Source organism: Oryzias melastigma, linkage group LG21 (assembly GCF_002922805.2).
Source record: "Oryzias melastigma strain HK-1 linkage group LG21, ASM292280v2, whole genome shotgun sequence".
Lineage (NCBI taxonomy): Eukaryota > Metazoa > Chordata > Actinopteri > Beloniformes > Adrianichthyidae > Oryzias > Oryzias melastigma.
In genome coordinates, this window is record NC_050532.1 from 21,792,302 (window position 1) to 21,809,443 (window position 17,142).

The 17,142-nt window shown below is 43.5% G+C and overlaps 2 protein-coding genes across 5 annotated transcripts in view; one reads left to right on the forward strand and one right to left on the reverse strand.

The window, feature by feature from the left end:
• bcl9 (BCL9 transcription coactivator) overlaps window positions 1-8,403 on the forward strand; it is a gene marked incomplete in the record, with an annotated part of 40,467 nt that extends 32,064 nt beyond the window's left edge. Inside the window, 8 exon segments of one of the 2 annotated variants that reach the window (XM_024286529.2) lie at window positions 1-82; window positions 170-304; window positions 460-567; window positions 699-885; window positions 2,889-2,985; window positions 3,073-5,245; window positions 5,613-5,882; window positions 5,988-8,403. In XM_024286529.2, coding sequence (XP_024142297.1) covers window positions 1-82; window positions 170-304; window positions 460-567; window positions 699-885; window positions 2,889-2,985; window positions 3,073-5,245; window positions 5,613-5,882; window positions 5,988-7,024 — 4,089 coding nt within the window. 2 annotated transcript variants of the gene reach the window in all.
• Window positions 8,404-10,903: 2,500 nt separating this feature from the next.
• Window positions 10,904-17,074, reverse strand: acp6 (acid phosphatase 6, lysophosphatidic). Of its 3 annotated transcripts, none has more exons than XM_024287243.2 (11): window positions 16,680-17,074; window positions 15,635-15,854; window positions 15,412-15,540; window positions 14,214-14,344; window positions 14,057-14,136; window positions 13,873-13,960; window positions 13,665-13,797; window positions 13,476-13,576; window positions 12,181-12,273; window positions 11,941-12,106; window positions 10,904-11,873 (listed from the first exon to the last, which is right to left on the reverse strand). In XM_024287243.2, exons 2-11 carry the CDS (start codon window positions 15,845-15,847, stop codon window positions 11,745-11,747), a joined length of 1,263 nt encoding a protein of 420 aa, XP_024143011.1. In that variant the 5' UTR covers window positions 15,848-15,854; window positions 16,680-17,074; the 3' UTR covers window positions 10,904-11,744. The 3 variants fall into 3 exon arrangements, with proteins under 3 accessions (XP_024143011.1, XP_024143010.1, XP_024143012.1); XM_024287242.2 differs by having other exon boundaries at window positions 16,684-17,073; XM_024287244.2 differs by lacking the exon at window positions 16,680-17,074 and adding an exon at window positions 16,617-16,636.
• Window positions 17,075-17,142: the final 68 nt, after the last annotated feature.

Below are 17,142 nucleotides of genomic sequence, written 5' to 3' on the forward strand. Positions count from 1 at the left end.
AAGACGGAGGCCATGGTACGATCACCTCCTGTCATGTCCCCTTCCACTGCCGCCCAGATGGACTCTAAAATACCCAACCAGGGTAAACCGGGGAGCACGGGCAACCAATCACAACCCTCTCCCTGTGACCCCAAGACCCTGGGTGCTAAAGGGGGTCAAAATGTTGCAGGTGGAATGGGGCTGAAGAATGGCCAGGGCCTGACGTCTGGTCCCAGCGCCAAGGGTAAAGTCAAACGAGAGAGGAGCACCTCCGTGGAGTCGTTCGAGCAACCGGACAGCGGCACTCCCACTAGCGAGGAAAAAGGTGGGAAACCCGCTCTGACTGGATCTTTGTTCTGCTTAAATTACAAATTCCACTTAATTTCATTAAAAACATGTGAAAAAATAGGATGTTGATAAACATGCTTTACAGTCCTGTATCATCCCTAACCCTGATAAGTCGTCTGTCTGTGTGTACAGATGGTAGCAGGGTGAAGAGGATGTGTGTTGCAGAGAGGCGGCAGCCATACAGCGGAGCTGACTGGTGCTCTGGGGGAGAAAGCGATGAAGATGACAAAGGATTCTTCAGTAAGTGTCTTAAAATGTACATTTAAGCAGGCAGGACTTCCCGCCTACGCCTTCATGACAGCCTCACATTACAACTCCATTTCCCATCAACCTCTGCTGTTCTTTAAATCAAAGTCTCCCCTTCTTTGTAGACTGTAATTCCAGTGATATGAAGCCCCAGGACTCTGTCACACATTCTACCTCCAACGCCGGACTCAGTCGATCCTCCACACCTTCCCATAATACACTGGGAGGCCAAGGCTCCACGACAGAACCTGCTAGCGGCCAGAAATCGGGCTCAAAACTTGTTTATGTTTTCACCACGGAAATGGCCAACAAGTAAGGAATAGTGGAAGTGTAACTCTGTTTTGTTCTGTAAAATGTTGTTTCATAGGAACTCACAATGCCGTCTGTTATAGTAAATTGAAGATTTCTACTCTTTTGACTGTAAAAATAGTTATTGTATTTTTTTAAACATATATTTTATATCTTAAAGACATATGAACAACAAATCATTAATTTAAATGTTTAACTATTTGATTTTTATTTACATTTTTTATGAGAAGTGGTATTAACTTGATAAAAACATACATTTATTTGCCTGGGACAAAAACAGATGAGTATGATTTCTAATATTTTACTTTGCGTCATTGTAAAGTAAAACTAGAAGTCTTGGATTGTACTTTAATAAGATTAACAAGAGGACCGTAGAGTCTACAATGGGGTTTTCTGTCCAACTTACTTCTCCTGGACTTGATTGTAAAAACAGTTTTGAAGGCCTCATTTTATTTTTTGCTTGAAAAATCCGTTCATTTCTCACGGTCTGTGAAACCGAACTTGCTGATTACACTCGTGGACATGGGTTTTGGAGTCTTGTTCTCAGATTCTCTGAGTTTTTAGGAGATTTTGATGCTGTTTTATTAAGCATCCCAAAAAGAAAAATATTGTAAAAATGCATACATAGCTGCTGGGGTTGCTCTGGGGTCTGGGAAAGTTTTTTTTTTTTTTTTAAAGACTCGATAACTCTGGGGAGGGAAAAAGTTTTTTTTTGTTTTGTTTTTGTTTGATTTTTCCTAAAATAAACTATAACTAGTCTTTTTCTTAACCCCTTCACACTACATGTCCCTAATCTGCAACTGTTAAATCTAGGATTCTGCTTTATTAAGCATCATCTTGAATGAGAAAATGTGCAGGAGTATATTTTTAAGGAATTGGAAAATAAATTCAGGCATAAAAGGAGAAGCAGCTGATGAACTAATAAAATAAATGTTTTGAAGTAAAAGCATAATTTATTTTTTTTAAATATTTTGTTTGCTTCGGTCACATATACATCTGCCCCAGCGCGATGGCGAGGCTTCTGCAGACTCTTAAAGATTTCATGCCGCCGCTCGATTTAAAAAAAAAAATCTTTTGTGTGGTTATGAATGCAGAGAGCGGCAGCTGTTGGTCAGTTTGGGATTACGCTATTGCAAAATCGAGCGAGATGGGTGTTAGTAGCCGAATCGCCTGCCAGCAGCAGCTCTGACTGGACAACTTGTAAATGTGTCTGGATGGCGGCCGTCACTGTCAAGTGCCACCAACGGCAGCCGCCTCATTGAGCTCAGGGAGCTTGTGTGTATGGACAGACACATATAGTAAAACGTTAAAGGATTTAGTGGTTGGATACGCCAGATTTTCGTCCAGTCATCACCGGATCCTCGGTCCATGTCGACAGCCCTCAGTCAAGTGTGTGAACTGCTACCTTACAATTTCTAACAATGTTAGAAATGGGCAGAAGTGGGCCAGCAGCACGGAAAAAGGGGGTGGCCAGTCATCAGATAATTTTGGGGACCTTAAACGCCCTCCTATCACCCAATTATCACGCTCCTGCCTTCCTGCCATCTGGCTGCCACTGCGAGACCTCCAAATGTGCCCGGGTGGTCTCTGCCCAATCTCAAAAAAACGTACGCTCAATTTGAACTTTTTATTAAAAATACAACTGCCACCGCCCGATTACAAATTCCACTAGCCGCTTTTGCTGAAAACTGGAATCTAGGTCATTGCGCATATGTGACCGTAGTCTTATACACATTTAATTAGTAAGTATGGCATTAACAGACTCCTCTGTACCACATTTGTTCTGTGAAGTGACGTTTTTTATACCTATTGTCAAGCATGTTTGTTTTTATGACTTGTTTTTGGGTTGTGCCATTTTGTAAATTGTAATTTAGATTGATTAACGCTTAGATTAAGTGTGCAGATGTCTGACATTTCTTCCAAAGCTCATTTTTTTATTCATAAATCCCACTGTCTCTACAACAAACAACATTGCTCCTGATGCCTGTCTGTCTTTCTGTCCCCAGGGCAGCTGATGCAGTTCTAACTGGCCATACAGAAAACATCATTGCCTTCCACATGAAAAACATCTCCAACAGCAAGGACAAAGCTCACCTCCTTTTGGTAAAGATGCATGCAAGCTGTGTTTATGTAGCAGATTTTGAGAGAACTGTCATGAAAGTCTGACACTGTGCCTTTTTACCTTTATAGAACAATGCAGCTGGCATACTACGAAATGATTCCAAGCCTCCACAGCAGCCTCCGTCCCATACACAAGACCCAAGCCACCCGCCTGGGTCCAAACCGTCCTTATCTGGAATTGCAGAGACAGCAACAACCCCGTCTTCAAATCAGGGGAACCAAACCAGTGTTCTTTCGCAGGAAGGCTCGTCCTCATCGGGCTTGGAATCTAAAAATATTCAAGGCAGTAGCCCCAGTAACACCGCAGCCTCAGCTGACCAGGCCCCCATCCCCCAGTCTGAGGCAGGCCTCAACCCCCCAACATCAGAAGGGGGGCAGGGTGGGGGTTCTGGTGGGGCGGGTCTGACGCCCCAACAGCAGCAGCATCAGCTGGCCCAGGAGCTGCTAAACATGGAAGCTAACACAGAGGGTCTGTCCCAAGAACAACTGGAACACCGCCAGCGATCGCTGCAAACGTTACGAGATATTCAGCGCATGCTCTTCCCTGATGACCGTGATGCCCCACCGCCTGGGCCCCCGCAGCCACATGGGGGACCCCACGACGGTGGCCCTGATGCTCCCCGTAGACCTGAGCAGGGTCCCCTGCAGGCCATGATGGCTCAGTCTCAGAGCCTGGGACCGCCAGGTGGACCAGGAGGACCTCGTCCACAAGGTCCACCCTTCGGTCCGCCTCATGGTCCGAGGGACATGCCCCCATTTCCACAAGATGAAATGGGTCCACACATGGGGGGTCCAGGCAGCTGTGGAGAAGGGGATCAGATGACTCCTGAACAGGTGGCCTGGTTGAAATTACAACAGGAATTTTATGAGGAGAAGAGGAAGAAGCAAGAAATGCAACACCGGCCACTTCCGCCTGACATGATGATGCACCCTCATGGCCCACGTGGCATGATGCGAGGCCCCCCACCTCCCTACCAAATGGGCCCAGGAGAAATGTGGGGAGGTCCAGGTGGTCCAGGTCCAGATCATTACCCAGAGCGGATGGGCATGGGCCCTGGTCCAAGAGTCATGCCGCCACATATGCAGAGGATGCCTGGCTTCTCTGGTATTATGAATCCTGAGATGGAGGGCCCCCCAAGGCCAGGAATGGGCTGGTCCGATGATATGCCTCACAGGATGGCTGACGGACGAGGCTTCCCCGGAGGACCTGGGGGAATGTTTCCTGGTCCAGGTGCTCGCGGTGAACGTTTTCCAAACCCTCAGTCAGTCCAAGAAGCAATGTTCAACCAAGGAATGGGGGGAGAGAAAGGCCTCCCTCCTGGAATGATGATGGATGTGCAGAGGATGATGGGGCACCAAAGAGGTGGAATGGAGCCTGGCAATGGCATGGGAATGTTTCCTCGAATACCTGGTGATGGCCCAATAAGCCCATCGTCAAGGCTCCAAGGAATAGGGGGCAGGGAAATGGGGCCTGACTTTGGCATGGGGCCTGGCCCCGGGCCAGGACCTCACATGCACCCCTCTAAACTACGAGACCCCCCAATGAATATGAGTCCAGATGAAATGATGAGGATGAGAGGTGGTGGAGGACCTCCTATGGAGAACATGGGTCCACAAGGCAGGCCTATGCAGGTTCCTCCTTTTGCTGAGCAGACGCCGTCGGGAGACTTTCCAATGGGACCTGGTCGACCCTTCCCGGGGGGCCCTGGTGGAATGAGGGGTCCACATGCAGACCAAGCATTTGGGCCGGAGCACAGATCCACACCAACAGGAGGTAATGGTCGTATTAACCACCTACCCTCAGCTGGTGGTCCTGCACAAGGCCAGAGAGGCCGCAAGCCAGCAGACCTGAATGTCCAAGCAGGAGGGGGGAATTCTCCCAGCGTTAATCCGCTCAAGTCTCCGCCCCTGAGGCAAGTTCAGTCTCCGATGATGGGCTCTCCCTCTGGAAACCTCAAATCGCCTCAAACGCCGTCCCAGCTAGCTGGCATGCTCACCGGTCCTGCAGGCTCCACCGCTCCGCCAGCACCTCCGACATCTGCGCCGATGAAGTCTCCCCACTCGATGATGGGATCCGCAGGTGCCTCTCCTGTTCACATGAGGTCCCCCTCTCTTCCAAACCCCTCTCCGGGATGGGCTTCTTCTCCAAAACCACCCATGCAGAGCCCTGGGGTGCCCCCTCAGGGTGGCAAACCTCCACTCAGCATCACTTCACCAAACATGATGGGGGGCATGGAGCAAGGTAAGTATTGCATACCTGTTTATTACAGTATGATTGGATTAAATGTAATTTTTTTTCCGTCACATTTTAAAAACAATTTGGCTTGAATTATTTGATTAATTGTAAAAAGAAAAAACAAAAGATAGAAAACAGTCAGTAACGTGGTGCATTACTCATTCACCACATCTGTATGAGGGGTGGGGTTGGGCTGGTTATGGTCAAGTGGCTCCCTCTTGTGGTCACATAACCAAGCAACTATAAAATCTTTTCACATTGGTCAACTATCAGTGCAGAAATGAGTAGATGTTTTTACTTTATACGATTCAGTGTATTAAAATCTTCTTTAATGCCATGATGATGGTGTTCACTTGTTTTTGTTTTCCTCTAGGTGGAAATGGTCCTCCATCAGCGCCTCCTTCAGGTCCTGCTCCAGGCTCTATGTCACTCCCCGGCAGTGTCCAGTCGGGAAGTCCGTACACCATACCACCAGAACCAACACTATCCCAGAACCCTCTGTCAATCATGATGTCACGCATGTCCAAATTTGCAATGCCGAGTTCCACCCCACTCTACCACGATGCCATAAAAACCGTTGCCAGCTCTGATGATGACTCTCCTCCCGCTCGTTCTCCCAACCTGCCTTCAGTAAACAATAACGGTAAGATTGTTGTTAAAGCTTTAAATCCATTAACTATTACTACATTTTAGATAGTTGATGCTTAAAGTTTGTCCAGTACTAAGCAGAATTTATTTTTGATTATAGGTATGGCGATGAATCACCAAGGAAATCCACGTATGATGGGGCCTGGAAATGTCGGACCCATGTCTGCCCTCAGCCCCATAGGTATTAATGCGGTGGGATCGCAGCCTCTGTCCCACGGCATGCCCCACCAGATGCCTTCTCCCAATGCTCCTAATATGGGTCCAGGCATGATGTCTCACGGGATGATGATGCCACCAAATCCCCAGGACCCCGGTATGGGTAACCCTCAAATGATGCCCCAGGGACGAATGGGTTACGCTCATCAAAGGCAGGGATACCCCCTCACTCAGTCCCCTTCACAGCAAGGCCCCTTTTCCCCACACAATGGCCCCGGTCCCCAAGGATTTCCCGGTCATCCTATGGGCTTCCAGGGCGAGGGAGGACCTATGGGTGGAAGGCTCGGAAACATGCCCCATGGAGGAGGGGGCGATGGTGGCATGTGTAAGCCCAACACTCCCGGCGGTCCAGAGTTCAACAACATGCAAGGCGGATTCAGCGACGCAGATCTGCACGAGGTGATGCGGCCGGGAGCTTCTGGCATCCCTGAGTTTGATCTGTCTAGGATAATCCCATCAGAGAAACCCAGCCAGACTCTGTCTTACTTCCCGCGAGGTGGAGGAGACAACCCTGGGGGGAAGCCGCCACACCCCTCTGGCTTCCCCATGCAGGGGATGATAGGCGACGGCCCTCCGAGGATGGGAATGCCCATGCAAGGGATGGGGGGGATGTCAGGGGGCCCCGGTGGAGGAATGGGTCCCCAAGAAATGCCGATGGGCAACCCAGGCCACAACTCAATGCGGCCGCCATTCATGGGCCAAGGCATGATGGGTCCCCAGCATCGGATGATGTCTCCTGGGGGCCCGGGGGGGATGATGCAGGGGAGACAAATGCCTCATCCCGGCCCAGGCAACTCACCTAACATGATGATGTCACTTCAGGGCATGGGGGGCCCTCCTCAGCAGACAATGATGATGGGGGGTCAGATGCGGCCCCGCGACATGGACATGGGGTTCAGTCCGGGCCCCGGAATGTTCTAATCCATTAGGAACATTGTAATTAGAATGTTCTTGGACTATACACACGGATGGAATACCGATCATGGAGGATAAGCAAGTGTTACGGAAGCGAATGAACTCAAATACATGAGCTAAAAACACAAAAGTGTACCCATGAAATGAACAGAATGGGGGCTCAGCTGACATCTGGAAATGTCACGTTGAAACTGTTTCAGCCGAGACTCAGATGGACCCAGTTTGGAGTAATTTTGTCACAAGAACAATTAAATTTTTACTCAAGAACTGCAGAATGTATGGGATTGTTGTGCATCACAGAAACTGTTCATGTGGTTTTTTTTGATTATCTGACTATAAAGATGACTTCCACATCAAAGAGGAATCAACCTAACTAAAAGTCAGCGTGGAGATGCTACAGTATGTCTACTTTTTTCAAATTAAAGAAAAAAAAAACAGTTTTGTCATGAAAGTGGTATGGAACAAGAGGAAGGAAGAAGAATTTGAGCTTTGTGAAGACTTTAGTGGAAATCCATCTTGTCTCTGGCTCCATAGTTTTGACTGTTTCTGTACAGTGTATACGTGAGAGTGTGTTTGTGTGTGACGGCTTGAGTGTGTGGTATGTATGTTTGTGTCTGTATGTATAGGCATTCTATCAGTGACCTCTCAGCTCCTCTTGCCCATCTTTCATTGGGGGAGGAAGGCCCCCTAAAATACTGTACTGTTTACCATTGGTGGGCTATTCAAATTTTAGTCTATTTTAATTTTCTTTGTAACTCCAGTGTATAACAAACCAAACTATGACCTCATTAAGATAATAGTATTATTAAAAAAAGCACAAACATGGACCATCTGCAGAAAGCGTCTTCTTTCTCTATTTTTACCACGAGAGCGACACTCAGCGTGAAGATCCTGGCAGCTTTGCGGCACCACGATCAACTCCAGTCCATTTCAAGTTCTGGACGACACCCAGCTCTGCTCCGTTTCAGGACTCGCCTTTCCCAAGCGTGAATAACATTGCTAATACCCAGATGTGCTTCTGTGTGTTCTTGTTCCTGTTGTGTTTCCTGTTTTGTTTTGACTCTTGTTGACTCTGGGTAATAATCATTCCCACAGCAATAATCCCCCAGTGGTCGGCAGATTGGGACGGGAGTGGCTAATGCGAGAGCAGGTTTGCCAGGTATTCTAGAAATAGAGGTAGGTAGATCTACGTTTAGTGAGGCGAGTGCGGTGTCCGGAGTGAGACACAAAGAAATGTAAACACGTACTGCTTACCATCCAGTTGACTTCCTCTCTTTTCTCTATTGTATAAGCTTGTCATGTGTTTCTCCATTGGCTTTGGTGCAGAATAGCCTACCAGGGCTGTGGTGATGGACTACAAATAAAAGATATTGTTTTGGTATATACATGTTGTCTATGGCGTGTGTGTGCATGCATTTCTATTCATGTGCAGACTGAAGGTTCATATAGCTTCAATTCCTTTTTATTTCTTCTGTCTTTACCTGTGATCCCAAATAACTCATTTTGAAGGATACATTTAAGTATGCTAGTAAAAGTATTTGGTCATCAACCTTTAAAGATGCGTTAAGTAAAGTGACTAAGTATAGAGATTGACCAATATATTTTCTTTCATTGCCAATACTGGTTATTGGATAACCCATATTTGGAACTGATTTAATTTGTAGTAAAAGTGAAAACATTTTAGATTTAGAAAAAACAAATTTGAAATAGCAAATGAGGAGGAAGAGGCCGTAGTTATACCTGAGAGCAAAGCAGCTGAGGTTCTTGAGCTTTTTTTTGTCAGTACGTGTGATTGATTGACAGTGGCTAAAGACATTCGTGTTGATGTTATAAGTGATGGACCTAAATCAGGGGTGTCGGACTAAATCAGACAGGGGGCCAAAATACAAAACACACCTTAGGTCGCAGACCAAAAAGCATAAACATTTATTGAACACTCTAAAACTACATTTTTAAAACTTTAAAGATCTAACTTCTTAACGCAGACCGAACCTCGGGACGTGGCTGGTACAGCACCCAAACCCCAGCCTGGTCCGTGTCTGGAACTAGTACTGATCCGCGTCCAGTACAGATTCTCCAGTACCGACAGTCCGGTATCGGGTTAAGTTTAGGGTTAGGATACCGGTGCGATCCACAACGTGGTACCAGTTTCCGACCTGGAGGTTAGGGACCCTGGCCTGATTTAATTGGAACAGCCAGCATGTCAAAAAACGACGAGTTGGGGGCACCCATAATAACGTACATTTTTGACGTGGATGTGTCCTTAATCATATGTCAATATGTGATGAGAATGTGCTGCAAAATGTTACAAGGGCAAGATAACATTGAGCCGTTGATAACAATAATGAAATGATCTGGCAGGCCTGATATAATCACCCAGAGGGCCCGGTCTTAGCTTTGACTTTTTCCAACACACCATGCTCTGGCATGTTTGAATTAGCAGGAGACACCTGAGACAGGTAATCAGTTATGACTTGGATATATGGAAGTCATCAGGCACATCTGCCCTCGAGGTCTGAGTTGCTTGTGCCTGATTTAGTTGGGCAGTCAATGCTGGACAATCTGAGCCAAAATAACCAGCTCAAAACCGTCTCGTCTGATTAAAAAAAAGGTCAATGCAGGTGTAGATCAAAATAAATAATTGGCGCCAATAACCAGTCAACTTGTAATTCAGAATTCATTGGGTCTAATAAGACGTCCAGCATTTTGAGCCTTAACCCTTGTGCTATCTTATGGGAGGCAGATGACCCAAGACAAGTTATCCATCCCATGACAAATGTGGATGAAGGTGGAAAGGATTGTATGTCTGCCACCGACACCAGTGAAAATAAAAAAAATCCTTGAAAATAAAAAGTCCAGTACACTGCCTTGTGGGGTCCAGATGACCCGACTCCCAACATCAACACACCTAGCAAAGGGCTTTAATCGCCCTGATGATGGATGACAAGGCATGGCTTTCAGTCTCAGCTCTAACTCATCACTGATGTTTGTTATTTTTTTTTTTTAAATCAGATTGACTCGTTGAGTTCTTAACACCATCCATAACCTTACTTTGTGTGTCGGGAAGGGTTCGTCCCCAATCTTCCTACACGGACAAGTCCAAAAGCTTTTGTGTTGAAGTATCTAAAACCCCAAGTCATCCAAAAACAACTAACTACACACTGTAACTTTTAATATTGGGACAATCTAAACAAGAACCGTTCTCCGGGCAACCCTACCAACCCAGACGTTCATCAGATAACTTGTTGGGGAAGTATATATTTCTGTCTCTCCAGAGACTCCAGTGCATCAGACTTAACTCCTCAACACTACAGTTGTGTGGTTTGGATGCAGCTGCTCAGCCATGGAGACCCATTTTCTGAAGCTCCGTGATTTGTTCTTGAGCTCATCTTAAGGCCATGTTTTTTGCAGACCTATGACAATGGAAGTGATGAGAATTCAAGTACAGTTGAGGAATAGAAACTTTGAAATTTATTCTCTCTTCAGCATGAAACTGCTTAGTGTTAAATTCCCTCTGCCCACCAGGAATGCCAAAATTCTTGGTTTAAAACCGAATCCGATGATACAGAAAAGAGACATTTTTTAGTGTAAACCTCATCTTTTTATTTTAAAATGCACGTCAGGAACACAGCCGCCGATGAGGTACGGTACAACTGCAACACACGAAAAGGCATTCCAGAGTAATCAGAACTCTGCAGAAGAACAGTTTCAGAACTGAACCGGTTCTGCAGAATTTTGAAACATTCTATAGCAAAACACACTTTTCAGTACACAGAGACGTCTGCTGATATATATAAGATGCAGTCTCAATGTTTGATGTTCCCAGAAGGAACGAAGCAGAACTTTTGGTTAAATAATTGCAACAGCAATTGGAAAACAATGACACATTGTCCAATATTTTAATTTTAATTCAAAATCTATTTGAATTGATAAGGAATATTTTCTCATAAAGCTAAATTAACACTTTTTTAAAGTAAAAACACTGGAAGTATGGTTAAAATCTGAAGTTTGTGTGACTGAAAATTAAATCTGTAAACCTAAAGTAAACTAGAGTTTATTCACTTCTGATTACACATATTTTTTTGTCTTAAAAAGAAACATTTACTTATTTCAAAATAAAAATTTTACATTAAATAGCTTAATTGTCGTTTCAAAGTCCTTGGATCAATATTAAGTGATGTTTTAGCATAAACTAAATTGACTCAAAGTTAAATGAAGGCCACAGCTTCAAACACAAAAGGCTTACTGCATGATATGTAGAATGAAAATAACCAAGATGAAAATGAATGGAAAAAATGGTGAAGGCTCACAAATCCACAGTTCTTTTGGAGGGAAATTCTAATAGAATTAAGGGGGAGAGCACATAATCAGCTAATCTTAGAGGAAATAATTACTTTAATGCATTAAAAAGCAAGTTTGCACCTTTTGTAAACGTTGCAATCACAAACAGGAGAAATGTGGTTCCTTTGTTTGTTCCCTTATTCTGAAAAAAACTCATTTGTTTCAAACTAAATCTTAATATGAAGAGTTGTTGAAAAATGATCCTTAACAGTAAATACATTCCTCCACAGAGGATTTGTAGTAAGGCAAAAAAAAAACTATTTTGCATGCAAATATCACATTAGATTGTTTTTGCTGCTTGACTTCATTTTTATGGCTCATGGATGAATCCGGTTGTGAGATTGACGGATGAGTAGAGGATGTGATGTGTGTGGAGTGACCCAGCTCAGGGTTCTGGTTCTGTGCTGTCACACAGTGAGTGGTAGCGCTCCACGCTCAGCGAACACGCCGCGACGGCCTGTTTAAACTCCCGCAGGGGGCAGTAGACGCCACTACACCCTGGAATCAGCTGATCCTAAAAGACAGAACAGTTTTTAAAGAAAAACGACTTTGAAATAAAAACGTGCTTTACCATGCTTTACCTCGCCGATGTAGGAGACTTTAACGAAGGGCTCGTTGGTCTGTTGGTTTTGGTGCAGCTCCACGGTGATGTCGGCGCCGTAAGGCGGCCACTTCATGTCAAAAATGCCTAAAGCCATGAGACAGGGGATGAGGGTGGTGTCGTGAGCGGAGTACAGGAACAGCTTCCTGTTGGAGGGGAGCAGTTCAGCGGTGGATGTTTGGAACATTGAGCTTAAAATATGAGGTCCTGATGGGTTCACCTGTTTGGCTCGGATGAGGTTCCCTGCAGTTTCTCATCCATGTTGCCTAGCAGAGTGTGCAGGAGCGGGCCCACACTCAGCTGTAGGTTCTCCCTACAAAAAGCAATTCAAGAGGGTGGAATTAACACTAAGGGTGTATCCAGACTAGGAAAGTCTGTTGGTTTGGACCGAATACACCTAATTTGGTCCTGAAGATTACATTTGGACAGTATTTAGACTGGCGTCTGCCGGAGATTTCTGTTTCTTGTAAACAAAACCATGTGACTAAAGATCTCTTCAGTCATTGGCCAGGAACTACGAAGCAGGTCATTACAACAAGAGAAAGTCACAGGTGCAGCTTTAAAATCCATGTTGGGATAGTTAACTTTATATTTGGGTTACCAGTTTTGAACGTCAGGAACGGCGGAGGCATACTGCACAACTGTTACTGGCAAGAAGACGTGCAGTGTCTGCTTTAACTCAGAGGATGTTAGAAACTGCAGTACTGAAAAGACGTCAGGTATGAGAAGTGTTTATGACTTACAGATTGTTGGGAAAACAGTGTGAGAAACCATGTGTACCACGTTAAAAGTTGTTTTTATGCGCCTGATTGATGAATCAAGTTACTGATAACAAGTTTACCATGGGTCATTTCGACACTTGAGATCAGACGGCTGAACGTGGCCCCTGAACCAAAATGAGTTTGACACCCCTGCTTGAATCGGACCAAATGTATCCAGTCTAAATGCACCCTAAGACTACAGTCACATACGTGCAATGGTCTAGATGCCAGTTTTTCAACAAAATGTATTTTTAAAGTGTTCTTTTAATTATGATCATGCTGTCTTTAGCCAAAATCGATGTTTTTTAGCTCATAGTTCCTACAGATCAACAGGAGTTCATTAGAAATTTACCTCTGAGTTGTGGGTGAGACTGTTAGTGTGGAGTAAGCCTGCTCCTACTTCCTATCATCCATCTGTGTACACGTTTTCCTACTAGCTTACAACACCAAGTTAACATTACTGGTTTAACAAAAATGACGAGCAATATTGGAGCTGTATAATTTTGATTCAGATGTCAACTTGGACAAGTAAAACAAAGACGTACTAAATCTAGTCGTCTACAAGTGGGGGCGGAGCTTGTCACCCGTCACAAATGAGTTCTCTTTCAAACGTCTGCTCCTGATTCACAACGATTTGAATAAAGAAATACTCAGAAATGCATTTTAAGCTTCATTTTCTTAATAAGTATGTCATCCATCATCTAACACTAAAACCATCAGGAGTGGGTCTGTGAAGGACGTGCTTCACTCTAACCTGTTGCTGGGTTGAAAGACGTGGAACATCATGTCCACAGCTCTCCGTTCCACCGTGTCCTTCCAGGGTTCCAGTGCGGGTGGGGAGGGAAGACCGTGCGTCTGTTGGTGTGGAGAAAGGTCGATTAGTGAGAGGCAAAGCTGCATCTGCAGAGTCTTCTTGAGTTTGTGGAACAGAGTAAAGCGTCACCTCTCTGGCGACCATGTCGTCCCTGATGAGGATGAAGTCGACGCGGTGGTGAGCACCGATCCCCAGCGCGCTGTGGATGCTTTGCAGGTCTGCGGCGATATCCGACAGCGTGGACGACTCGGCCCAGCGATGGCTGAGAAAGCAAACTAAATCACGTCCGCTCTTGAAGATCGCATTTTGGATTTCCAGGTTATGAACTCATGCATACCTGCAACGGGCTTTGAGCAGCTTACATCCATGGTAGTTTGGGTACAGAATCTCAGATTCGGCTTGCGTGGTTAAAATAGGCACGATTTCTTCATCCAGAGAGAAGAAAATGAAGAAATCGGATCAGATTTGATGGAAAATAATCCAAAAGTAAATATGCAAACATGGATGGATATCTGCTCTACCTTTTTGCTTTTGTTGAAACAACCCAGCGATCAGGCACCTGGCAGATTCAACGGTCCTCACAATATTAGTAGAGCGCACACTAAAGAAGGAGTTCACAAAGACGAACTAAACACAAGTCTCAGATAACAGCAGCAATCGTGGTGAGGAAACACTTACTAAACCTCTGCAGGTGTAAAGGTGGAGCTCAGAAACGAACGCTCCTCAACGTAAGTCCTCCTTAACCTGGTGCCCAGATCGTACAGCTGCTGCATGCCCAGCGTGGTCAGCTGACCGGGGAACGTGCCACCCTGCATACACAACACACACTTGTGTCTGCATCAGAAGGACCGGCTGGATGTGGAACATGTTCTGCTTCGTGCAACTGTATTGAGCAATCTAAACCAAAGCAACGAAGCCCATGAAGCGAGTCAACACTGGAAAGCACGTTTCCATGGGAACGGTCGCTGGCGCAATAACGCACAAAGAAAGGAGTTCAAAAAACAGGAGAACAAAAAAAAACCCAACTTAGCTACACCTGTAAGAGAAATGACTGTTAAAATGAAATGCAGAAAAACCTACAGGAGACGAGTGTGAGACTTAAAGAAAACACCAGGAAGGAGAAATAAAAACTAAGATTACATTAAATTAGATTTTTTTTTTTTACATCTGCAGATTCATTAAAATTTGCTTTAGACTAGAATTTTACATGTTTAGAGCATAAATATTTGAATAACCAAAAATATTCTCCAAAACTAATTAGTTAATTAGATCTTCTTTCAACAGATATTGAGCCAAAGATAATAGAAAAAGTGGGCTCCAGCTTTACAATAACAATCCAAGAATCATTGTTTGGACAGTAATCTGATTAAAAATCTTATAATAAAATTAACTGCAAGTTAAAACAAATTCAATCCAAATATTTTTTAGCCCAAATTATTGTGAATTTCCTATTTGAAAGCCAGAAATAAAATAAAGTCGTTCTGAAAAAAAAAAAATCCTTAAACATTAAATCTCAGTTCCTACAAAATGTTATATATTATTATATTATTCACTGTTAAATGTTCACTGTAAACATCCACATTTAAGTCATTTGAACAGGAAATAAATGGTTATCTTATTAAAAAAAAAAATCTGAAAGTTGTTTTGTATTTTACAATTAAAAAAAACAAAAAAAATCCACGTGTCCTGGCAGGTATTCCTATTAACTTATTATTAGCGAAAAACAATTTATAACAGAATTTAACCAATCACAATTAAGATATTGTACTTTTTTTTTATGCTGCGGGCTGCACATTAATTATTTTATGAGAGGAGCCACATTTGGCCCCACAGGGCAGACTTTTGACATGCCTGATCTAGCTGATCATCTACTTACACTAAGAATGTTTTTTCTGTAGTTGTCTTCTATCGGAGCAGGAGGCCTGGGTCCACCCTGAAGATCCGTCACCACGTAGTTGATGTGGGTGTGTGGCGGAGGATCCAAGAGCGCTGGAACCCACTGAGCCTTTGATGAGTGAACACAAAAGCTTAGACAAAAAGGCAGTTATCTACAAAAATATCATGATGTGTAAAATGAAGAAAACCAGCATTTTTTTTACCTCCATCACATCTGGTATCGGCTTGAGTGGCGTTCGAGCACCATGTCGGAACACAACCTGGACCAGCTTGAGCTCGTAAGGATGACCCGCTTTTAGATCGGCAGAGGGGGAATTTGGAGCATCCGGTTGGGTTTTCTTCTGGGACCAAAGAACTGAACCAAAAGCAACCGACACCGAACCGAACAGACCAGCTGTCTTCAAAAGAACCCTCATGGCTCACCTGTTAAAACAATTTACAATTACATGACTATCATTTTTCATTATCTGTCTATTTTCTGAGAAAAAACAAACCTACAAAAATTCTTAAACTGATTTGTTTTGCTTGACTTAGAAAATGAGCCGTATTAGTTGCAGTGAGCTGACCTTTGACCTTTGAAAAAGGGAACAGGTTGAAGCTGCAGGAAAAACAACAAAATAAAAGCTTTTATCGTGTTTGCACAAAGCCACGGCCGACTGAACCCCGCTGCAGCAAAACCCTCTGTTTGAGGGGAAACCTTTAACAACAAAAAAAAGGCCCAAAGCAATAAATTCAACATCTAAAATAAAAAAAATAAAAAAACTGAAGACGTTGGGGTCTGACATCCATCAAACATGGACAGGTCAGGTGGTCATAAAGTTTTTAACAGGCTGGAGGTTAATTCAAGCCATATAACCTGCTGTTAACTAACTGAAATAGAAAGAAAAACAAAAGAAACACATAATTATCAACAATTTCTGGATTTTATCCACGATTATTGTAATTTATATGTCTTGCAATTATTTTTTTTAAGTTATTATTAAATAAAAATAAAGTCCAGGCACAATAAATCCAGTCAAAATGTTCCGTGTTTTTTAAAGTATTATTTTGCATAAATAAAACAATGAAATCCTCACAAATATAAGTTAGCAAACAGGAACAAGCAATTGAAGCACAAGAAGAAGAACTAACCCAGCTAACTGATGCACAGTTAGCTAAATCCTAAACAGACTAAATAAAACTTACATTTTTAGAGTCAAATCATCTAAATTTGCGACAAGAAAGACGATTAAAATCAATTTTACTTACTTACTTTTATAGACAGAGGATAAAACCGGGTTTTGACAGAACATCCGCTTCACTTCGGTCTCTCGCCTGATACCGGCTCGGGTTCTTAGTTCAAGCACTGCTGGGAACTGTAGGCAAAAACGTCACGTCTTACAGTAACAGTATGGGGGACATGTAAAAATTAACTACAAATCCCACTAACAACCTCTTCTTTAATTCTACGGCTTCTATTTCTTCTCGTTAAGATTATATATGCAGTTCAGTGAACTGTCGCCCTCTAGTGGAGACAAATGTCTCTGCATGTCAAAATTGACCGACATAAAAAAGAAAATCATATATTCTCCTTTATTTTATTAATATATTTTTAACATTTTGTTTTGAAAAAAATAATATATATTTTTTTAATTTTGGGTCTTCATTAACCCACCCATACTGTTTTTAAAATTTAGTTAAAGTAAAAATATTTAAAATGTTGTTAAAATTT

What these genes read in the sequence shown, in the direction of transcription:
- acp6 (XM_024287243.2), bottom strand. Translation starts at nt 15,847, where the DNA reads ATGAGGGTTCTTTTGAAGACAGCTGGTCTGTTCGGTTCGGTGTCGGTT. An exon ending in CGATACCAGATGTGATGGAG is followed by an intron (nt 15,541 to 15,634) that starts GTAAAAAAAATG and finishes CACTCATCAAAG; the next exon opens with GCTCAGTGGGTTCCAGCGCT. An exon ending in ACCTCATCCGAGCCAAACAG is followed by an intron (nt 12,107 to 12,180) that starts GTGAACCCATCA and finishes CCCCTCCAACAG; the next exon opens with GAAGCTGTTCCTGTACTCCG.